The following is a 24,444-nucleotide window of genomic DNA, read 5'->3' on the forward strand; positions in this document are numbered from 1 at the left end:
TCCCACCTCACCCATCAAAGCATTCCCCTTTCTCTCCCACCTTCCGCCTGCACCCCGGACATTCCCAGTGTAGAAATGGAATGTGTCCGGGGCTTTAATGACTATTTAGGAAGAGATGTTCTTCTCATCAGCCACACCACAGCAGTCAAACTCCGGGTCCTGTTATACTAAACTCTGATCTTTTAACACAAGGAAAAGTCAACTTGATAAAGGTTAATGCCTTCTTAATATTTATACACTTGACTCGTGTCGAAAATGCATTTTGAAACTCTGAGTCTTGAATTAATAGGACAATGTGCAAAGATGGTGTGACACCATTTGTAATTCATTAGTACACACTAGTACAACATAGTACACACTAGTACAACATAGTACAACATAGCAGTAGCAAACACGGAATCGCTCACCCTGGTCCCAGCAAGCTTCCGAGCTTCATCTTTGCCTATTATCTAGAACTTGAAGGTTTTGACATGGGTGTCCAGAGATGTTCCCAAATGTTTCTAGCAGATTAGAAATAAATCAATTATTCTAGCCACCTGCTAGGTATAATATATTACCCGGAGAAACATGCTTACCCAGCAGGCACACAGCATATGTTTGTCTCCTCTGGAGCAGACTTTGAACACCAGACTGCTATGCTGTGAATGAATTGTGACATAATCTCAGTAATTTGGGGACAACATCTGCCACACTGCACCTGGCACCATGTCTCCCTCCCATAGTGAGTCAGCAGGTGATTAACCGTCTCTGCCACTCACATCATTTGAAATAGTGCCTAGATAACCCCACATGGACTGTCAACAGCTCCTGGAACAGATGGAAATCTAACCATGTCATGGATTTCATAAGTTTATTGTCTGCTGAAGAGAAGTTCTCTAGAATAGTATTTATTTTAATCATCACTTCTCTTGGGACTCCAAACACCAGTCTCTAATTGACAGATGTACACTGTCCAAAACAGGAATTTAATGGCCTAATTTATTTGACTCTTACTTCAAATATTTATATCTTTACTCCCTAAAAAGAGCCCCCAAATGCGCAGATGCTTGGACATCACCAAGGGCTCCTGAGCATAGGAGCTTTCATAAGGAGCGTTGCACAGGAGCCGAAAACATCGACAGGGTTGAGTATATTTCCGTTATTGCAAAGAAAAAGGATGCACACACATCTGGGGCCCAACAGGCTGCTTCATGTTTATTACTGATTTATGACCCAACTAATTCCATCCAGTGTTAGCATTTACTATATATGAGTGTATCTGACTCTCTCATTTCCTTTCTCTCAGGACTCAGGTAGCTCAGGCTGGCCCCAATCTCCTATGTAGCCAACGATGACTTTGAACCTTTAATCCTCCTGCCTCTCCCACCCAGGGCTAAGATCACAGGGATGCACAGCCACGTCCATTTGATTGGAACTCAGGGCTCATGCAAGCTAGGCAAGCACTGTACCAGAAGAGCCGCACCTCCAGCCCTTTCTTCCTATCTTCAGATAATAAGTTTTGCCTTCAACCTCACTCTAGCCTTGCTGTTTCTCCCTCCAGCACTGTCTCAGGGAAACCTCAAGTCTATTCTATTATATTTCTTATCCTCTCTGAAGTGATAAAACACTGAATTTCAAATTAATATCTTGTTGTCCACACAAATGATCCATTTTCTGGTCTTTGTAGCCCGATGACCTCTTTCTGACAGGAAGAGATCAACAGAGTTCTGTGGAAAACATGATGTCTTTCTTTGTCTCCTTCCACTGCCCACTGCCTGAAATACCAGTTTGATGTCACAGGCTGCAGCAGCTGTAAATCCCACTGAACGAGAGTAAAGACCATTACTCAAACTCTTAGGTCAAACTATGCAAGCTTTATTTTCTGCCAAAAGGGACTATCTCCCTAAATTGTGGTTTGAGGAAATAGCATCAAACATAGGAGAAGGTGGGGTTTATATAGCCCACAAATTTCAAGGCCAGGGGATTTTCCAAGTGTTGGGGAATTTTCAGAGGAATTGGGTTATATAGTAACTGGGCTGAGCATTTCAAAATACTTGGCAGAACATCTTCTCAGTATGGAGGTTAGGGTATGGGTTGGACCATGTCAAATTCTAGAAAATGGGTTAAGACATGGTCAAATTAAAGTTTTACAGAACACAGGAATGAGCTTATTTTTTTACTTTATATTTATTAATTATTTTATTTGCTTACATTTCAAATATTCTCCCCTTCCCACCTTGTAATAAGATGGCTTCTAATCATAAGATGGAGTCAGTCATGTCCATCACAGCCATCCCCTGCAAATATCAATCCAAGTCCACACAGCCAGCTAAGAGACTTGTGCTCTGACACTGAGACCCTCACCGGCCTCCAACTGCCTGTGTTACGACTGTTATGACCAAGAGAGGAACAGCCATTTTCTTTTCCTGTCATGGCTGGCTGTGCATGTAAACCCAGTCAGAGCTGAAAAGGTGCCCTGGCCATTTCTTCTGCTCTCGTTGATGGTGCCATTTGTCTTCTTCTGAGCCTCGATGCTCTCGTTGTTCATCAAGTCCTTAGCATCCATCTCGTGCCTGTTTCTTGTCCCTGACGAACATCAAGGGCTACTGAGATGAGGCAGCTAACTCCTTGCCCAGCCTCATGCCCGTCTTCCTTGAAGCTTCCACTGCAGCCATCAGTCTTTCTTGCCTTCCTCACACTTCAGATCTCTGTCTGTCCCTCTGTCAAGATAAGCACTGTCCCAGATGACACCTTAACATCCTAAGCCAGGACCGCCTGGCTAACACTCCTGGAGTCCTGACTTACGAAAGCTGTAGGATGGGGCTGTTGAGATACTGCAGTGACTAAAGCACTTGCCTTCACTCCCAATGTCCTGAGTGCAATCTCAGATCCACATAATGGAAGAAATGCAACTTCTCCTGAAAGTTGTCCTCTGACCTCCACAGGCTGGCCATGATACACACGGGCGTGCACACACACACACACACACACAGGAATATACACACACATGTATGCACACATGCACACACATGCACACGCACATTAATGCATACATAATGAATGCTGTAACATTTTTTAAGCACTAGGATAGCAATGCCTTCTGTTTGGACTGCTAACTGTTAGGATAACTGGCCCTGCAGACAGTCCCAAGTATTATAAACACATGCCAGTCTGCTGTTTTCTCCTCTCTGTTTGATATAACTGTGAATACTATGATAACAAATTTCCATATCTGGATGTCATCATGTTCTCATGATTCATTTCTGGAGAATCCAATCTTAAAACTAACATCGTGGGACTTCTGAATTTTTCATTTATAACAATAGTGTGAGGGTTGGAGTGTTGGCTCAGCAGTTAAGAATACCTGCTGCTCTTGCAAAGGACCTGGGTTCAGTTTCTAGAACCCAAATGGTTGCTCACAGCTGTCTGCTCCAGGGATTTGTCCCCATCCAGCCTTTTCAAAAACTGGGCATGTAAGTGTGCAGATATATAAGCGAACCGCCGGTGGCTCGGCCCTTAAGGCTCCCGCCCGCAGAGGGCGCCCCGTCACTTGGTGTGCCGGTTCGAGTCCCGCTCTCCCGTTTCCCCGCGTCATCTCGTGAGGAAAAAAAAAAAAAGTGTGCAGATATATGCAGACAAGCATTCATATACATAAGATAAAATGAACATAAATTGTAAAGCATTTTGTATGCAGGTCCCTGTGGCAGCTAGAAGAATATATTAGATGCTCTGGAAGAGGAGTTATGTGCCATCCAACATGAGTGCTGGAAACTGAACTAACTGTCTGTCTGTCAGTCTGTTGGTCTGTCGGTCTGCCTGCCTGTCCAGCGCCCTTCACCGCAAGCCATCTCTCTAGCCCCTGTTTTGTTTTAACGCTGGATCTTGTTAGGTGTCTCTGGCCAAGCTAAAATCACAGTGGTCCACCTTCTCTTTCCCAAGGGCCAGCACCCAAGCATAAGCCAGCACACCTGACCACACAAACTTTAAGCCTTGTAATTTTTTTTTTATTTTCCTCAACCTTGAGAGAGAGAGAACACCCCCCCCCCCACCTTGATTTTTATTCTTTAACTTCTGGTGAAGGGAAACAAAAAAAATATTTAATTGAATATTTGTGGGATGACAAAGGTATTTTCTTTATCTCAGATGAAGTTCTCTTTGTGTATTTTTAGCTCTCGGTTTCCTTTTTTTCTTATATATTATATCCTGACTGAAGTTTCCCCTACCTTTCCCCTTCTAGTGCCCACCTCCTTCATCTCCCTTCAGAAAAGGGCAGGCCTTCCAGACATATCAACCAAGCCTAACATAGCAAGTTGCAATAACATTAGGCACCTCCCTTCATATTAGGGCTAGAGAAGGCATCCCAATAATAGGAAGGGGGCTCCCTAAAAGACAAAAGAGTCAGAGACACAAAGAAAGCCCTCTACTCCCACTGTTAAGAGTCCCATAGATGACCAAGCTACACAGCCATAATATACATGCTGCGGGCCCAGGTCAGACCCAGGCAAACTCCCTGATTCTGGCTCATTCTCTATGAGTCCCTATGAGCCTCGGTTAGTTGATTCTGTGGGTTGTGGTGTCTTGACACCTATGACTCATAAACTCTTTCTCTCCCTCTTCTGCAGAATTCCATGAGCTCCACCTAAGGTTTGCCTGTGCGTCTCTGCATCTGCTCACATCAGCTGCCTCTCTGATGATCCTGTCTTAGTTAAGGTTTTACTGCTGTGAACAAACACAGTGACCAAGGCAACTCTTATAAGGACATTTAATTGGGGCTGGCTTACAGGTTCAGAGGTTCAGTCCATTATCCTCGAGGCAAGAACATGGCAGCATCCAGGCAGGCATGGTCCAGGAGGAGCTGGGAATTCTACATCTTCATCTAAAGGCTGCTTGGAGAAGATTGACTTCCAGGCAGTTAGGATGAGGGTCTTAAAGCCCATACCCACAGTGATACACCTCCAATAAGGCCACACCTCCTAATAATACCACTCCATGGACCAAGCATGCACAAACCATCACAACTTCTGACTACAAGTACAGCAGAATATCATTAAGAATAACTTCCTTGACTTTTTTTTTTTTAATATGTTGTGCTTGGTTCTATCCTAGATCACTGGGCTATCCAGCCTCTGTTTCCTGATCCTCCTGGCAGTGTCAGAGGTGGGCTCCCTCTCATGGCATTGGTCTCAAGCTGGGCCAGTCATTGGTTGGCAACTCCCACTATTTCTGCTCCACCTTTACCCCAGCACATCTTGTAGGCAGGACAAATTGTAGGTGGAAGGTTTCGTGGCTAGGTTGGTGTCCCAGGTCTCTCCACTGTAAATCTTGCCTGGTTACAGGAGATGGTCAGTTCAGGCTCTGTATCTTCCGTTACTAGGAGTCTTATCTAGGGTCATCCTCAGACTCCTGGGAGTTTCCATTGCATTAGCTTTCAGCGTCATCCCTGAAATGCCCTTCAGTTCCAATCATGTCTCCCAGTATTCACTTCCTCTAAACCTCTCCTCAACCTGATCCCTCCTGTTCCCATCCCTGCTGCTCCCAGTTCATCCACAATATCGATTCCATTTCCACTTCCCAGGGAAATTCATATGTCCAGCCTTGAGCCTTCCTTGTTCCTTGGCCGCTCTGGGTCTGTGGATAGCCATTTACAAGTGAACATACTCTGTTTGTCCTTCTGGATCTGGTCACCTCACTCGGGATGATTTTTTTTCTAGTTCTATCCATTTGACTATAAATACCAGCATGTTTTTTAAACAGCTGTGTAATATTCCATAATATAAACGTACCACATTTTCTTTATCTATTGATCAGTTGTGGGGCATCTAGAATGTTTCCAGTTTCTAGCTATTATGAATAAAGCTGCTGTGAATGTTGTTGATTCAGTGTCCTTGTGGTATGGTAGAATGTTCTTTGGGTACATGCCCGTGAGTGGTATAGCTAGGTCTTGAGGTAGATTGATTGTCAATCTTTAGAGGAACTGCCATATTGATTTCCAAAGGGGCTGTACGAGTTTGCACTCCCACCAGCAATGAAGGAGTGTTCCTCTTTCTCCACATCCTTGTCAGCATGAACTGTCATTTGTGGTTTTGATCTTAGCCATTCTCACAGGTGTGAGGTGGAATCTCAGGGTCATTTTGATTTGCATTTCCCTGATGACTAAGGATGTTGAACATTTCTTTAAATGCTTCTCCGTCATTTGAGATTCCTCTGTTGAGGATTCTTTGTTTAGATCTATAACCCATTTTTTTTTCAACTGAACCACTTGGTTTGTTGATTGAGTTCTTTGTATATCTTGAAAATTAGCCCTGTATCAGATGTGGAATTGGTAAAAACCTATTTTCCCTTTTTGTAGGTTGCCATTTTGTCCTATTGATGATGTCTTTTGTCTGACAGAGGTTTTCAGTTTCATGGGGTCCCATTTATTGTTGATCTTAGTGCCCGTTCTATTGGTGGTCTGTTCAGGAAGTTGTCTCCTGTGCAAGTGTGTTCACGGATGTTGACTACTTTCTCTTCTCTGCAGGTCAGTGTATCTGGTTTTGTGTTGATGTCTTTGATCCACTTGAGCTTGAGTTTTGTGCAGAGTGATAGATATGGATCTATTTGCATCGTTGTACATGAAGACATCCTGTTAACCATTTTAACCTGTTTAAGAATGTTCCTTTTTTTTTCTTCATTGTATAATTCTGGCTTCTTTATCAAAAGTCAGGTGTCCATAAGTCTGTGGATTTATGTCTCAATCTTTGACTCATTTCCATTGATCAACCTGAATAGTTTCATTACAATACCTTGTGGAGATTATTATTATTATTATTATTATTATTATTATTATTATTATTATTATTACTAGAGCTCTGTAGTACAGCCTGAAATCAGGGATGCATACACCTCCAGAAATTTTTTATTGTTCACCATGAGATTTTTGCTTTTTTTTTTTTTTTTTTGCATATGAAGTTGAGTATTGTTCTTTCAAGTCTGTAAAGAATTGTGTTGGAGTTTTGTTGGGGATTCCATTGATTTTGTAGATTGCTTTTGGTAGGATGGCTCTTTGCACTACGTCAATCCTACCGATCCATGAGCATGGGAGAGCTTTCTGTCTTCTGATATCTTCCTCAATTTCTTTCTTCAAAGACTTGAAGTTCTTGTCATACAGATCTTTCCAAGGTATTTTATATGTTGTTTCCTTTATTTCTTTCTCAGACCACTTATCATTTGTGTATAGGAGGGATACTAATTTTTTTAAGTTAATTTTGTATCCAGCCACTTTGCTGAAGGTATTTATCAGCTGTATAGGTTCCCTGGTATAATTGTGGGGGTCATGTATATATACTATCTTATCATCAGCAAATAATGATACTTTTATTTCTTCCTTTACAATTTGTATTCCCCTTGATCTCCTTCACTGTCTTATTGCTCTAGCTAGAATTTCATGGAAAGCAGGGCCTTGTCCTGTTGCTGATTTTACTGGAATTGCTTTGAGTTTCTCTCCTTTTACTTAGATTTTGGCTATCAGCTTGCTGTAAATTACTTTACACTTAGATATGTTCCTTGTACCCCCTAATCTCTCCAAGACTTTTATCACGAAGGGATGTTGGACTTTGTCAAAGGTATTTTCGGCATCTAATGAGATGATTGATTTTTTTCTTTCAGTTTGTTTTTTATGGTAGGTTACATTGACAGATTTTCATATGTTGTATCATCCCTGAATCTCTCGGTTGAAACCCACTTGATCATGGTAGATTATCTTTTTGATATGTTCCTGGATTCAGTTTTCTAGTATTGAGTATTTTTGAATCAATGTTCATGAGGGAAGTTTGTCTATAATTCTCTATCTTTGTTGAGTCTTGGTGTGGTTTGGGCATCACGATGACCATGGCTTCATAAAATAAATTTGGCAATATTCCTTCTGTTTATATTTTGTGAAATAATTTGAGGAGTATTGGTATTAGCTTTCCTTTGAAAGTCTGTAGAATTCTATTCTAAAACCATCTTACATTGAGGGGGTTGTTGATTTTTGTTTTGGTTTGGTTGGAAGATCCTAATGACTGCTCTTATTTCCTTAGGGGTTATAGGTCTATTTAGATTGTTTATCTGATCCTGACTTAACTTTGGTAAGTGGTATCTATCATTTCTTTTAGATTTTCCAATGTGGTAGAGTACAAGTTTTTGAAGTATCACCTAATGATTCTTTAGAGTTCCTCAGTGAGCGTTGCTATTTTCCTTTTCATTCTGAGTCTGATTATTTGGATATTCTTTCTCTCTGTGTCCTTCAGTTATTTTTGGATAAGCATTTGTCTATCTCACACTCTTCGTTCCATTACTTCTATTGTTTGCTTTGTTTGCAATTTATTGACTTCAGCCTTCAATTTGATTATTCCCTGCCATCTATTTCTCTTGGGTATGTGTTGCTTCTTTTGTTCTAGAGCTTTTAGATGTGCTGCTAAGTCCTAGTATAAAATCTCTCTAATTTCTTTGTGCAGGCACTTAGTGCTATGGACCTTTCTCTTAACTCTGCTTTCATTGTGTTGCACAAATTTGAGTATATTGTGCATTCATTTTCATTGAATTATAGAAGTTTTTTTTTAATTTTTTTCTTATTTCTTCCCTGACCAAGTTATCATTGAGTACAGTGTTGTTCAGTTTCCATGATTTTGTAAGCTTTCTATTATTTCTGTTGTTGTTGAAATCCAGCTTTACCCTGTGATGGTCTAATAGGATACAGGGAGTTATTTCAATTTTCTTGTATCTGTTGAGACTTGCTTTGTGTTTTAGTATGTAACAAATTTTGAATCAAGTTCTTTGAGATACTGGATAGAAGGTATATTCTTTTGTGTTTGGGTGAAATATTCTGTAGGTATCTGTTAGATCCATTTCACCCATAACATCTGTTAGCTCCATTGTTTTTCAGTTTTTGTCTGAATGGCCTGTCCATTGGTGAGAAGGGAGTATTAAAGTCTCCCACTATTAATGTGTGGGGTTTGGTGTGTGATTTAAGCTTTAGCTATGTTTCTTTTACAAATGTAGGTGCCCTTGCATTTGGGCCATAGATGTTTAGAATTGAGATGTCATCTTGGTAGATTTTTCCTTTGATAAGTATGAAGTATCCTTCTATATATCTTTTCATTAATTTTGGTTGGAAGTCTATTTTGATATATATTAGAATAGCTACACTAGTTTGCTTCTTGAGTTCATTTGCTTGTAAAAAAATTTTTTTTCCAATCCTTTACGCTAAGGGTAATGTCTATCTTTGATGTTGAAGTGTATTTCTTGTATGGAGCAGAAAGATGGATCCTGTTTTCTCATCTATTCTGTTAGTCTGTGCCTTTTTATTAGAAAATTGAGTACATTAATATTCGGAGATATTAATGACCAATGACTGTTAATTCCTGTTATTTTGGTGGTGGTGGTGGTGTCTATGTGACTTCTTCTGGTTTTGTTGGTATAATATTATTTCCTGTGTTTTCAAGGGTGTAGTTAGTATCCTCAGAATGGAGCTTTCCTTAGACTATCTTCTATAAGGCTGTATTTATGAATAGATATTGTTTGAATTTGACTTTATCATGGAATATCTTGTTTTCTCCATCTATAGTGATTGATGTTTTGCTGGCTATAGTAGTCTGGTCTGGCATCTGTGGTCTTTTTGAGACTGCAAGACATCTCCCCAGGCCTTTCTGGCTTTTCAAGTCTCTTTTGAAAAATTGAGTATAATTCTAATGTCTGCCTTTATATTTATTTAGCCTTTTACTTGCACTTTTTATATTTTTCTTTGTTCTGTATACTTAGTGTTTTGATCATTATGTACTGGGGTAACTTTCTTTTCTGTTCCAATCTGTTTGGTGTACTTTAAGCTTCTTGTAACTTTGTAGATATGTCTTTCTTAAGGTTAGAGAAGTTTTCCTCAATGACTTTGTTAAAAATATGTTCTGAGTCTTTGAGTTGTGATTTCTCTTCTTCTCCTATTCCTATTATTCTTAGATTTGGTCTTTTCATAGTGTCCCAGATTTCCTGGATGTGTTGTGTCAGGAATATTTTAGATTTAACATTTTCTTTGACCAATGTATCAATTTCTTCTGTCATCTTTGCCTGAGATTCTCTCTTCCATCTCCTCTATTCTATTGGTGACACTTGCATCTGTAATTTTTCTTTGCTTACCTAGATTTTTTTATTTCCAGAATATCCTTAGTGCCTGTTTTCTGTATTGCTTTTTATTTCTATTTTCAGGTCTTGAATAGTTTTAGTCACTTTCTTCATGTGTTAATTTGCTTTCTCTTGGCTTTCTTTAATAGACTTATTCATTTCCTCTTTAGGGACCTCTAGCATCTTACTAAAGTTGGTTTTAAAGTCTTTTGTGTGTATGTGTGTACTTCAGTTGTGTTGAAATATTTAGTGAGTGGTTGCTGTAGTAGGCTGGCTGCGCTCTGGTGGTGCCATATTACCTTGGCTGTTGTCGGTTGTATTCTTTTGCTGGCTTCCAGGCATCTGAGTTTTGGGTAATTATAAGTTTAAGTACCTATTTCTGAGTCTAACTTTGTTGGATAGGTGTTTTTCCCTTGATTTCTGCTTCCTCTCTGGTCTTCTTGTGTGAATGGCCTATGGTTTTGGTGATAGGTGAGTCTTTGGGTCCAGTAGGGTGCCTCTGCTGGGGTTTTAATGGCCTGAATGACCCTGGAATTTTGGGTGCCTCTGGACACCTAACATTGCCTGTGGGATTCTGGGGCTCTGGAAACTGGTATGGCCTCTGGAGTTCCAGGTCCTGGCATTGTCTCTAGTAGAGCAAGGGGCTTCTGCTGAAACTGAGGGCCAGGATACAGAAATGAGGGGCAGGAGTGCTGTTGAGGAAATCTGAGAGGACTCTAAGGAAGCCTTGGATATCTGCTGTCTGATGCAGGGTCTACTGAGGTTCTGGGTGCTGCATGTCCTCCTGTAGAGGAGGTGGCTTCTACTAAGGTTGTGAACTGGATTATGGAGATGAAGAGAAGGAATGCTGTTGTCTCTTAGCCACACAGTTCATATTACACAAGTATGCAATTTAAAATGGATGAGTGATTGAATAAATGATGCTCAGAAATACAGAGGTTCCACTGATCTCTGTGCCATTGACTTTAACTGGGGAAAACATTTACTTAATTTAATTATCTTTTCCCTTCCCACTTCTCACTATTCAATTACCACTTGAGTATTCTCTAAGATCATTATCTTTACAGAAAAACAACAACAAAGACGCTCACCTTAATCTGCTTTTAGAAGTAGCCATGGACTAGAAAAATCATAAAACAAACAGCCAACATCATTAGTTATGCTAGTATTAACTATTGGGGACTTATAGACGGTGCACTGTGTACATAATTGACTGTATGTAATCTTTGTTATGGCTCTGAAATTCCCCCACTCTGTTGGACAATTGCCAAGGGTAGAGTTTAGATCCAGATTCTTGTCTGTATAAATTCATATCCTTCCCATAGTCCTCAGCTGACTTAGATATAACCACTTACTTCACTGTTTTCTCATTCTGAAAAGAAAAGTGTGGAGGGGGCCCTCCATAAATAAGTTCCACAATTTAAATAACTCAAATACTTTTTTCTTTGGGGAGGGGAAGACAGCAGCCTCTTATTCCTATTGCTCATGTTTTCGTTAACTTCTACAAAGAAAAATAAAAGATTGAGTGAGAAAAATTATATTTTCATTTCCTTTGTGGTTTAGAAGCTCAACACAGCCATTGTTATTGACCTGTCTCAGTTCATTTTTGATTACTGCAACAAAATGCTGACGGCTGAATACTTTATTTAAGAGAGAGAGAGAGAGAGAGAGAGAGAGAGAGAGAGAGTTTTCTTTTGACTGTTTGAAAGACTGAGATAGAGAGAGAGAGAGAGAGAGAGAGAGAGAGAGAGAGAGAGTTTTCTTTTGACTGTTTGAAAGACTGAGAATTTCCAAGCCTGGGCAGCCACCTGGTCCTTGAGGGACTTATAAGCTGTACCACACCACGGCAGGTGGTACCACATGGGAGGGATATGTGTGAGAGAAGCCACCAGCATGGTAGACAAACTCAAACTTTAAAACAACTGCTCCAGTCCTGGCCTCCAGTTCCATGAGACAAACATAAATCCTTCCAAGGATGGTGTCCCGTGATCTACTGACCTCTTGCAGACCTCAACTAAAAACTTCCAGCCGGGCCTGGCAGTGGTGGCGCACGCCTTTAATCCCAGCACTTGGGAGGCAGAGACAGGCGGATTTCTGAGTTCGAGGCCAGCCTGGTCTACAGAGTGAGTTCCAGGACAGCCAGGACTAAACAAAGAAACCCTGTCTCGAAAAACAAAAAAAAAAAAAAAAAAAAAAAAAAAAAAAAACTTCCAGCCGATTACAAAATGTCCAAGTTGCAGCTTGACCCATAGCTCAAAATGAGAAAGTAAGATTGAAACGTTTAACTACAAAGGGAGAAAAAAATGAAATTCAAAAAATCTCCCTGTGATCATTCTTTACTGTCAGAAGATTTACGTCAAGCTGTGAAAATTCTCAGTCGAGTCCGAAATAAAACTGAATAATGAATCTTAACACAACACCATATAGATAAGACGGATGGCTTTTTTAAAAAGCAATTTGCAAACTTTCAGAGATAATTTGGGCTTCGGGAAGTTGAGGTCACCACGGATTAGAGATGACACCTTACACGTTCCATCAGAATATTGCAAAAGTATTTTTTTTTTAGGGATGATAACTCCAAGTAATGTCAAAAATTACATGTTCCGTCAGAATGATGAGAAATGATTTTTTTAGGGATGATAACTTCTAGTAATGTCAAAAATAATTTCTGGACAGAACCAGAGCATGATGGGCCTTGGACGTGGGTGTTGCTGACATGGTGTGTCAGGGCATTGTGTGTCAGGGCACTATAACTTAGGTTTTATGGACAGGCATTTCCATACTTCTTTTTTCCTAAGATCTGTCCAGGAGTTTTTATAAAATTCAGTCCAGAAAAAAAGGGCAAAAGAAAAAAATTGCTATATCTTCTGTTTTCCTGCTGTATGTAGCAAATCTGTGGTCCCTCAATGCTGAACTTCAGTGTGACCTAGAATAATGACTTATTTCTGAAATAGCTTATATTCAACAGCAGCGGCCATGGGAGCGAACCAGGAGCAAAACGAGCAGCGAAAAGCTGCATAACAATACAGGACCAGGACGAAGTGACATGAATGACAAGACCTGTTTCTCTTCAGCCATGTGAGACTGGAAGGTGACACCAGAATGGACAAAGCACCCGCATCTCTCTAGAGCAGACTCTGTGTGTTCCCGCTACAGCATGTTCATCCACCCACGCTTGTTCTCAGGCCCGGTCAAATGTCTCTGTCTCAGGTCCTCTCAGTTAACCATGGCTGTAGGTAGGGTAGCAAAAAATGTGAGACTCGGAGATCACAGAGAGATTCTTAACTCATGGCAGATGTCTCAGTAAAATTAAATAGTAACTAATGAAAATACGAATAACTGCAAAATTGCACATTATGCACTCACATGCTGGTTGTTGGTTTTATTTTGGAGATGGAACAGCTCAGGCTAGCCTTGAACTTGCTATGTTGCTGAGAATAAATACCCTTAAATTTCTGATCTTCTGTCTCCAACCATCCAAGTGCTGGGGTTACAGATGTGTGCCCTACACCCAGCTTTCTGAATAAGTCTTAAAGACATGGCTTTTACTGTATAAACAACTGTACTATGTTTTTTAGTCTTTTCCTAATATTATTTGTAATAAATGGTCTTTACTCATTTCTTATTTAATCTATTTAGGTTTACCTCCCCATTTTCAAAAAACAAAAATCTAAGAAAATTTAAAAGCTATGTATATATTAACACAATTTGGCAAAGATGGGGGTAAGTTAATGTAGGAAGAACTTCTATTATTGGTAGCAGACTTAACTACATAGTCCTCAACAAGTCTTTGAATTAAATCAAAAAATACTCTTAAAATTGTGGGTTGAAATAAAAGAAAGGAATGCAAAGGTGGCAGACCCTAGGTAAAGGTAAAAGTGCCAGCTAGGGGGCAAATCTTGGAAGTAGTTCATGCCTGGAGTTCTGCTCTGTGCTGATCACAGCAGAAGTTTCTGCACAAGATCGAAATCTCAAAGACCAACTCAGCAACAGATGAGGCACAAACAGTTAGCTTAGCATGTACAAATTTAAAAGCCTTTAGGAAGTTGAAAGGACAGGATAGAATGCATATGGCGAAGCAACACAATCATATTAATCATGTGTGGAACGTTCTGCGGGAAGAGCGAGAGAGAAGGGAAAATGATAGCCATCAGTGCCTCATCCCCAGACTCTAAAAGGCTGCCCAACTTTCATTCCTGATGCTGTTGAGAAAATACCCTGTCAAGAAGCAATTTAGGGGAGAAAGTGTTTAATTTGGCTCACAATTCCAGGTTACAGTCCCTCACTACAGGGATGGGAATTTAAGATGTCACAACACATCCATAGTCAAGAGCGGGAAGAGAATGGATGTGTGTGCTCATTCGTGTACAGCTCAGTGTGTCTACTCTTATGTGGCTCAGGAGACCTTGCCTAGGGAATGGTATCACCTACAGTAGGCCATGTCTTCCACCATCAGTTTACTTAGGATAATCCTCCACAGACATGCACATAGACCAACCTAATGTAGATAGTCTCTCACTCAAACTCTAGATGATCCTAGGCTTCATCAAGTTGACAAAGCTAACCAACACATATGCTGAAGGCCAATTAACTGCTGAGCTCTGATTGATAAAGTTGTTTTCCTAGATGCAGACTAACAATTCCATTATTATTATTATATTAATTTGTTCTATACGCTACTACAGTTGCATAACTAAATACACAGACAGCAGTGGTCAAGATTCACAGAGCAACAAAAGGAAACCCAAATGGCTTGTGAGTCTGTGGAGGTTTGATTAGCAATGTCACCAGCTTTGGGGGTTTAAATGCTCACACTCAAGCTCAGTGTCTCTCTCTCTCTCTCTCTCTCTCTCTCTCTCTCTCTCTCTCTCTCTCTCTCTCTCATACCTTTGGATCCAGATATAGAACTCCCAGTTCCTTCTCTGGCACCATATCTGCCTGCATGACATCATGCTTCCCACCATGACAATACTTGACTAAACCTCTGTAAGCAAGCCCCGCTTAGACGCTTTCCTTTATAAGAGCAACCATGGTCATGGAGTTTCCTCACAGCAATAGAACACTGACTAAGACAGCATTAGGGATATCTGTAGAAGCACTTTTTGGCTTAATAAAGACTTGATGAGACGGCTAACAATGGATAGTAAGATCACACAATCATCAGGACAAGAGTTCATAATTCAGCACCCATAAAACAAGTCAGGCATCTCATGCATGCTTATAAAATCAGCACTGAGGCAGAGACGGAAGGATAGCTGGAGTTTGATGGCTTCCAGCTTATCCAAGGAAATATGAGCCCCATGTTCATGGAGAGACTCTTCTCAGGAGAATAAACAGAGAGTACTAGAGAAAGATGGCCCCACACATGTGAACCATGTGCACCCGTACACACACATGTGCATGTACTCTCACACACATACAGAAACAAAAGCATTGTATAGCCATAATCTTACATTATTAGAAATCACACACAGTACTCAAGTGGCAGAGCCAGGCAGGTCTCTTAAGTTTGAGCCCAGCCTGGTCTACAGAGCTAGTTCCAGGATAACCAAGGATACACAAAGAAACACTGTCTCAAAAAAAAACAAAAAAACAAAAAACAAAAAAAACACCAAATAAATAAATAAAGCAATAATGATTGTTGCATTTCTTGACAGGAAAAATACATGTGTATTTCAACTTAGGCAAGAATAAAGGGTGTATGACTAACATTCTCAGAATAATGAAGTTTCAGGAAAAGATGATAGAACCATGCCACTGCCAGAACCCTGCAACACTAATCAGAACTAGCTTCCTGAATTACTCGACTCATCTGAGAACCAGACAGGCCTGGATGGAGGACTGTGGGTTGGATTAAAATTGACAGCCATGTTAAAGGGGCAAAGTGACGTGAGTATGGAAAGAAGAATGCAAAAGAGAGGTTTTAAGAACTAGCAATCAATCAACCAGACGTGCTGAAAAACAGTTAGGTTCCTAAAGTAAGCCCAGCAGCATCCCCCAATTCAAGTGCTTAGCAAGTTTGCTTGGCACACCTATGTATGTGTGTATGTGTGTGTATGTGTATATATGTATATATATATATATAAGTATCAGAGCATATGTAATTTCTATATCATGTTTTCTGTCATATATATACATATATATTACATATATATATATGACTTGTATAATAGTATATGTATCAGTGTGTGATTTCTTTGTCTTATTGTGTCATATAAATATCCATACATACACATATATTATATATGACTTGTATAATAGTACAAGTATCAGTGTATTGTGATTTCTATATCTATGTGTGTATTCTATATCATATATACATATACATACATATATATACATATATATGGTATATACTGTCATTTTTTCAATGAAGTCAACAGGGTCAGACTGAGATTCTGTCACCAATTGTGGTTAGAATGTGGCTGAAAAAGGAAAGAATTTGGAATCAGTTACCAAGGACCCGGGTTGGTTCCCACCATTAGAAGCTACTCCCTTGTCCCCAATACAACCTGATCCACCTAACCGGCAGTTTTCCAAGGACGCAGGGAATTGTGAGGAAGAGAGAGGTTTAAATGGTGCGAATGACAGTGGAGTGAGCCTAACCAATTCCCAGCTCGAAGTTACTAAGGTGAATTCAAGGGTCTTTGCCTGGAGGTCTTTCTTTCCCAACCCTGGTCTAGTCTGGGAAGAGGGCTGAGGCCCAGGGTTAGAAATCCCAGTCTCTGGGGCGCTCCTGGTGGCCGACCGGCTCCCGGGTTGGGCAGTGTCCTCCCGCGCTTGTCTCGCGCCCAGGTGCGGCGGGCCGGATGGGCGGATCTCAGAGGCACTAGACTGGGGACTCACCGCGCCAGTGCTGGGGAGTTCCCGCTAGAGGGAAGCAGACGGGTGCGGAGGTCGCGTCTCCATGGTAACCCACTGGGGATCAGCAGCCAACGGCGCTGGGCGGGCGCTGCGGGCGGGACCCGCAGCCCAGGCCAGGGCAGACCTCTCCAGACAGCAAGCAGTACAGGTAACAGGTGGTGGACTCTCTGGACCCAGGACCTATCCCTCCCCTAGGCAGCAGCTGGCAAGAGGATGGCTGGGACCACTGCTTCCAACAGACCCCAGGACTGTGCCTCAGTTTCCCTTTTATTTGTCTGAACTTTCTGATCTAGTTCTGTCTCCTGTCACCTCCAGTGTCTGCCCCACAGTTGCAATTCCTGTAGTGCTAAATAGCCTGAGTGAAGATTCCTCCTCTCCCTTCCCCCTCCCCTCTCTTCCCCTTCTTCCTACTCATCCTCTTCACCTCCCCCTCTTCCACTCTTTCTTCTTCTTGCTCCCCTTACCCTCTCCTCTCTCCTCTTCTTCTTCCTCTTCATCCTCTTCTCTTCCCCCCTCCTCTTCTCAGGTACTTAACTAGATCATATACTTCTTAGAAAGGTTAAGTTCATTTTAACACTTTGTTCATTTATTCTTATAGGTTAGTTCACTAATGGGACAACAGTGGTGTGTGTGTGTGTGTGTGTGTGTGTGTGTGTGTGTGTGTGTGCAGGCATGTATGCTGCCAGGGAGGAAGAGGGCAGCTGATTGCCTGGAGCTAGGTGGTTTTGAGCTACCCGACCAGTGCCCTCTATGCACGATGACCTCCAGTTGCTGGATCAGTTCTCCGGTGCCTGTTCTTGGGCTTCTGTACTAAACTTCATGCTTTATCCACTCTTTTCAGAGGTCAAGAAAAGCCAATGAAAGAATACACTCAAAGGCAAAGGAAAGGGACCCCACTAAGATGTGAACTCTGAGGACTTTTAGACAGGGCTTCTCAAAGCAGAAATTAGGAACCGAGCACTCGGCAAGGCAACTGGCACCTAGCTGCCATTGAGTTAAGGAGGAATGTTGGTTTCAAACTAATGCTGAGTCAGCATTCCTAGTTGTGTGGGAATTTAAAGCCAAAGAAACCCTACCCCCAGCCTCACTGTGGGCCTTCTGTGCTTATCTAAGCAAGAGCTTCCATGCTCAGAGAACCCATACTAAGTGGCTTGCCAACAGCAAAAATATTATGTTTTATATTAATATGTATAAGCATTTTATAATTCTAAATAATTTCCCTTCTCACAGATTAAATATCAAGAAGTACCAAGCCAGATGTAGATATTTCTTAGCATGGAGACCCAAGCCCATACTACAGCAGGGTAAGTGCTTCAGAAATTCTATTTAATTAGCTCATCTATGCCCAAAGTCCTGGAGGAAGCATGAGTTCAGAAATGAATGGTTAAAAAAAGGATGAGCTGATTTGGGGGTGGGGGACAGTAAGTAGACTGAGAAAATCTCAAGTAACTTATGACATATCTATTCATGTGAGTCTTTCTGATGTTGAGTCTGTACCCTGGAAGACAGTACTTCCTGACTGATACTGTTGGCATTATAGGTTCTGGACCCACGCTGGCCTCCTCAGCTCTTAACACATCCACAGCACAGCACTTCCTGGCCAGCTTGCTCTCTTCTCGCTGTGATGAGTGTTTCTCTGCCTCTGTTCTTAAGACTGGCCACATTTTCTCAACATTTAGATATAGCCCCACAATGCATATATTTCCACAGCACAGCAAGACTTGGGTATTTTAGAATGGGGGTTAGTAAACATTCGTTGTGGTAGAAAAAAGGACCAAATTCCTTTCCACCATTGTTTGCCCTGTCTCTTCTGCATCAGCACCATGGCGATTTCACTAGGCATCTGGCCTCTGCTGGCTCAGATTGAGGCAGCAGAGGTGCTTCGGAGCCCAATCCTGACTGTGGCTGCTTTTGACACTTAGTCACAATTCTAGCGTCTCACTTCCAGTGACTCTGCTCCGCCTGTGACTCTGACATCAGGTAAAGGAACGTAGAGACGTATGAACAACTAAGACTACATTTTGAGCCCTACCTCCTGGCCATAGCCCTTATACTCAACAAAAAAACAGAATACATTACAGTAGAGCCAGAGCCCCTGACACACATACACACACACACACACACACACACACACACACACAATGTACAGCCTCACGTAACATGAAAGCCCATCTCTACGTCAGAGTGAGTGGTTTCCTCTCTGCACCCAGAGTGCTTGACTGCTCTAGCTCCAGCTCCAGCATCTTGACTGTTTGCCTTCCATCCTGGTCGTGCTCTTAATGAGGGGGAAGCAAGGGCAGGAAAGACTTGACTTCTAGGAGTCTGACCTAGACATGGCAGGCTTCCCTGTGTTCACTAACATTGGCCGGAACTCAGTCTCACTTAGTTGTAAGAAAGCTCAAAAACTTGCTCTCCACCTGTACGTATGTTTAGCTATAGTTCAGAAATTCCATATATAGCTGGTGCTGGACTCGGGATTGCTCAGCTTGCCTGGTCTCCTGCATGCCTGTGTGAAACTGTAAAAAAAAAAAAAGGATGGTTTCGAGGACAGTAGAAAACATTCTCTAATTTTGAATCTAGGTCTTTCCTCCAGACCAGTAATCTGTGGATTCAGTCTGACGATGCCGGTGAGCTCAAATTCATGGTTAGTGCTGCATCCGTGAGGGCAGACAAGTCTCCATCACCACAGGCCTCTGAGTGCTGAGCTGTTGATGCTGAGACCCCTTAGGTTAATTCAGTACATTTTCAACCTTTTCATTTTCTCAGCATATAATGGCCCTATCCAGCTACAGCCAACTGCACTGTAAGTTGAAGGGTACAGAGTAGCCATTGCTGCATCTCTGCAGACTCTGCCCTATTGAGCCTCAGAGATATGGGGATGGGAACAAGAATTTACACCAGGGTAGGATAGTGGTCGGTGAAGGAGGCAGGAGTTGAATTAAGCATATGTAGCTCCAATCCCTGGATCTTTTCTACACCGGACATTGATTGCATTGAAGTGAAAGGGGAAGCCTGCTTAGAGTTCACAGCACAGCCAGGTCAGACTAAGCTTGTGTTGGGTCCCTAGAGAGACTGTGACACAGGGGTACAGTAAGACAGACTGGAGGACTCAAGCTTGAACCTGTGCAGCAGATTGTCTGTGCAGCCCTGCAAAGCTGAAGGCCTGGCTAGTCCTCTTCATTCATTCTTTGAAAACAAAGTACCTTGTCCTTCGTGTTAACCCCTGAAATGCCAAGATTATTTAAAAACAGAACTGGTCCTTAAAGAACTCAATTTGGTGGAGAGAGTTAGACATATATGGGTACAAGATATTTAGTTAGTTACAGAAGTTAATAAATACATACCAGAGTGTGCTCTGAAAGGCTGTTGCTCATTCTGGTAGGCATGTGGCCAGATGTTCTGAACCATGGTCTCCAGAGCTCAGAGCCCACCAACTCTCATGTTTAGAAATCAGTAAATGTGGGTGGTTCTCCAGGGACTTGTTAGCAAGTTTATACACGTGTTCCTCTGGTGTTTCTTGAAGCAGTTCACTTTCAACAAATATTTAGCACCTTCTGTGAGCTTATGCAACTCCAAACCACACAAACACAAAATATATATCAAACACTGATAAGAAAAGGGTATGCACACAAATATAAAAATTCATTAGGTTCTATGCATTATCAAAAACATTATAAAGCAAAATCTAGTTGTGTTGGTGCCCGGCCAGTTTTCTACTCCCAAAGGGAACCACTGTGAATTCTTTTGGCAGGGACCCTGGCCCAAGGCTTTTGATGTCTAACTCAGTATTAAAAATAATGTGTTTATTGCTGCTTTTTGATTTTTCAATTTTAGGCATCAGCTATTGAGTTTTACACTGGCACTCTCTCTCTCTCCCCTTCTCCCCACCTTGCTCCCAGTCACATAAACACACACACACTTGACTCCCTTGTCCCCCAATATGACATGATTTTGGTAGCCTCGATAGTCTTCTTATGACTTTATAAATCATGTCCATCTCTGAGTCTGACATGGATCATTTTTTTTTCTTTCCTGCTCAGCATTTTTAGCTCCTGAAGTTAGTTATCCTGATGTCACAAACTTCTGAAGTTCCCCCTTTCCTCCCCAGTTTCTTTCAAATGTCTCTGTTTGGAACTGCCCATCTTTTTTTGTCCCGTGAGTTGCTTTCCTTGGGCCCCTGAACTCACTTCTTATTCAGCCCAGGACTCACCCATGGTGAGTGCCAACCACACTTAGAGTGGTCTTCCTTCCTCCCCTCACAGGCACGCTCAGAGGCATGTCTCCTAGGTGATTCTAGATCCTGAAAAGGTGGCAGCCAATAGTAACCATCACAGGTTGCTACTTGGCTTCGACTCTTTTTGCCTTTGTAGGTTTAATGTGTCCAGTGAAAAATATCCATTTGCCTCATGTTAGTAAGACTTGAGGAAGGATGAATCCAAATGAATCTGTATGAATCCAAATTCTGTGGATTCATACATCTTTATCCAAAGCCCTGTTCTCCACTGCTGACTCTCCTACTTTGCCTTCTATTCTGAGCATTCTTTGCATGCTGTAACTAAGACCTGAGCCATTGATCTCTTTCATAGACTCTTGTCACATGGTTTCTAAAACTTGGAATGCCTCTGTACAAGCCACCAAACTCTTCTCGTCTTCCAGAGAACTGAGATAGATTGGTTATTAAAGAACAGCTTCCCACCTGGATTCCAAAAGCCCTCCGCAACACTGTTTCCTCTGTGTGTCTTTTTAACCCTCAAGGGTCCTTCCCCTGAGAGGCACAGAGTCAGTCACAGCTTCAGTTGCTCATTTTGTGATGGGTTATATTCAGTTTTATTTAGTTGTTAAAAAGAAATTCTGATTTTCCTGACCTAAGCCCCTACATCAGGACCATAATGAACGGTAACAGTGTTCTCTTCCTGTAATTGAAAATTCTTTTTGACTGCTGTGACTGATCCTGACTTCCAGTCGGCCTATACCACACCTTCCTGGCCAGACCAACCATCCTTGCCTAGACTACACCTTCCTGCTCTTCCCACACTGCTTGTACTAACCCCCAACATCCAATTCTCACTAGGATAGTCTCACTTAACAAGTTGCTCTAACTTCTTGTGTCTTGAATGAAGAACTAATGGAAAAAAGAGATGGGGGAGGGGGAGAGTGGTCCTGGTGTGTGCGTGTGGTGCATCTGTGAAGGTAGACTCTGAAGCTAGCATGGGGCTGATTGCAGAGACTAAATTAGTGACTTCAAAAGACAGAAAACTCAAGAGGGAGGGAGGAAGGGAAAGGGGATGCCTTAGAAACAATGTAAGAAAAAGATTAAGAAGTACTAACACACACAAAAACCCACATTTGCCTGCAGTTTTTTATAGAGCGCTGTTGGGTATATTGGCCACTTGTTAGATTAAAGGGGGAAAGGCCTGAGTTATGCAAACCTAACCATAAACACTGGCATCAGGCACATCTAACCTGACCTAGACTTTCAACATGGTCAAACCCCCTAGAACGGTTGAGAGCCTCTGCACCTGGCACAGGACACTTAGCAATGTGAATAGCCTCTGGAGTCCCTCACCTCTGAAGAAAGGAGTGATCTCATTGTATAGAGCTAGTGGCAAAGCCATGCCCTCCTTCCACCAAAGTCAAGAAACAGAAAGAAGAAAAGCTAGAAACAGAGCTAGTAAAGAAAAAAGGGCCAAAACCGAAGGTGACCAAGGACCAACAGGAGCTGAACTTAAGCCAGCAACGGCAGCATGCATCTCCTGTCACACCACAATGACAGCAAGAGCATCTCACACGGGAAGGATACACTATTGGAAGTGATGTCAAAGGCAGAGCAGCATAATCACCACATGCAGAAGACCAAAGGAGAAGGAGTTAAGAGTTCAAAATTAGGTAGAAGCAGGATGGTGCAAAAAAAAAAAAAAAAAAAGATGGAATCTGGGAGAAGCAGAAATGTGTGGGACATGCAGCTGTCAGCAGGAGCGTCCTGACCAGAGCCTGGGGGTCCTGTGAGGGTAACACCCGAAACACACTGTTTTCACCTCCTAACATTGCTTAAGTAGCCTATGCCTTAAAGTCAGCAGGGACGTTTGCTGTTGTTCCCACAAACACTCCGAGCAGCTGCCTTTGGCTCTTCTTGCTAAGCCATTGCACAACAATATGTGCAAATGGCAGTGCCTGGGAGACAACAGAGCCAGCGAGCTTTATCTATGCAAATACCTTCCAAACCTTGTCTATCTCATGGTAAATAAAAAAGCACAAACATTTTTACACCTATCTTGCATGATCAAGTTGCATGCTCCTTCAAGTGGTTCAAGAACAGGAAAATATCAGTCAGTCAACAAAATCACCAACTCAGAAAGGACAGATGATCAGATGATCCACAATGCTGGTATCTCCACAGCTCAGAAAAGGAGGTGGGTCTGGGAATGTGGCTAAGTGGAGGAGCACTTGCCTTGTCATTGTAGGGTTCTGGGTTCAAACCCTGGTACTGCAAAGGAAATGGAGAATGATGTAGAAGATGAGACATGCTCTTAATCAGTAGCCCAGGAATGTCCAGACCTCACTTCAAGCCGGTCTTCGGGGATATACACCTGCCCTTAGAATGGCAAAGTAGAGTGAGATACTTTGAGCAGCGATAACACTGAGGCCCCACCTCACTGTTGAAGATACCATGTGCTAAGGAACCATCATTCCAAATACCATGAAAACTGTTAATATGTAAGAACGAAAGTGTGGATGGATATTGGGGAGGTTATTGTCCCTTCTCTGTTTCTATAACAACATACCTAAAGCTGGACAGTTTGTAAGGGAACAGAGGTATATTTAACTCAGTTTTGGAAGCTGTAAGCTCAAGAGCAGGCAGCCTTACCTGGCTGTTTCTGTTAATAGCATCAGACGGAGGTGTGCAGAGGAGAAGGTGGCAGGCTGGGGACACCCAGGGACTAGGCTTCTCTTCAAGACTCAGCCCCACAAGACCTAAGCAGATTCCTGCAAGAACTAAGTCTCTTTGGAGGACAGTCCCACCAATGCCAAATTGTCTTCCACGAAGCCAGACCTTAAAGGTCCCACCACCTCTGTGCTTCAGCATACAAGGCAACACAAGTCTTCACCTTCAGGAGAAGCACTCCAAATACACCTTGACAAAAATAGCTCGGACAGCAGATGATGATGTCTTGGTCAGGTTTTATCACTAGGTATGAAAAGAGGTCAGAATTTAGGGTATGGACCAGAGTTGGCACCAGTAGTGTTCTCTGATCAGAAAGATTTTTACTCCTGGCAACTGGAAGCACTTGTGTCACATAAAGATGCAGAACAGAAGGGAATGAAAGTGGATTTGAGCAACAAGGGCTGGGTAGTCTGTTTGAACATGTGATGTTTTAAGAGTCTACGACATCCTGTGGAATTGCCAGTTGTGAACAGCATTGGACATGGATGCCTGAAACTCAGGGCTTGAGACTGCAGAAACTTCTAGAA

The 24,444-nt window shown here is 42.0% G+C and overlaps 1 protein-coding gene across 6 annotated transcripts in view; it reads left to right on the forward strand.

Moving 5' to 3' along the window:
• Positions 1 to 16,567: 16,567 nt before the first annotated feature.
• Positions 16,568 to 24,444, forward strand: part of Deup1 (deuterosome assembly protein 1) — a 71,117-nt gene continuing 63,240 nt past the window's right edge. For 3 of the 6 annotated variants that reach the window (XM_076926001.1, XM_076926004.1, XM_076926006.1), the window contains exons 1-2: positions 16,993 to 17,122; positions 18,205 to 18,278. In XM_076926001.1, coding sequence (XP_076782116.1) covers positions 18,250 to 18,278 — 29 coding nt within the window. In that variant the 5' untranslated portion in view covers positions 16,993 to 17,122; positions 18,205 to 18,249. Of the gene's footprint in view, positions 16,742 to 16,992; positions 17,123 to 18,204; positions 18,279 to 24,444 lie in introns of those variants that run through there. The other 3 variants (XM_076926002.1, XM_076926007.1, XM_076926005.1) reach the window with 3 other exon arrangements.

Source organism: Arvicanthis niloticus, chromosome 27, assembly GCF_011762505.2.
Source record: "Arvicanthis niloticus isolate mArvNil1 chromosome 27, mArvNil1.pat.X, whole genome shotgun sequence".
Taxonomy (NCBI): Eukaryota; Metazoa; Chordata; class Mammalia; order Rodentia; family Muridae; genus Arvicanthis; species Arvicanthis niloticus.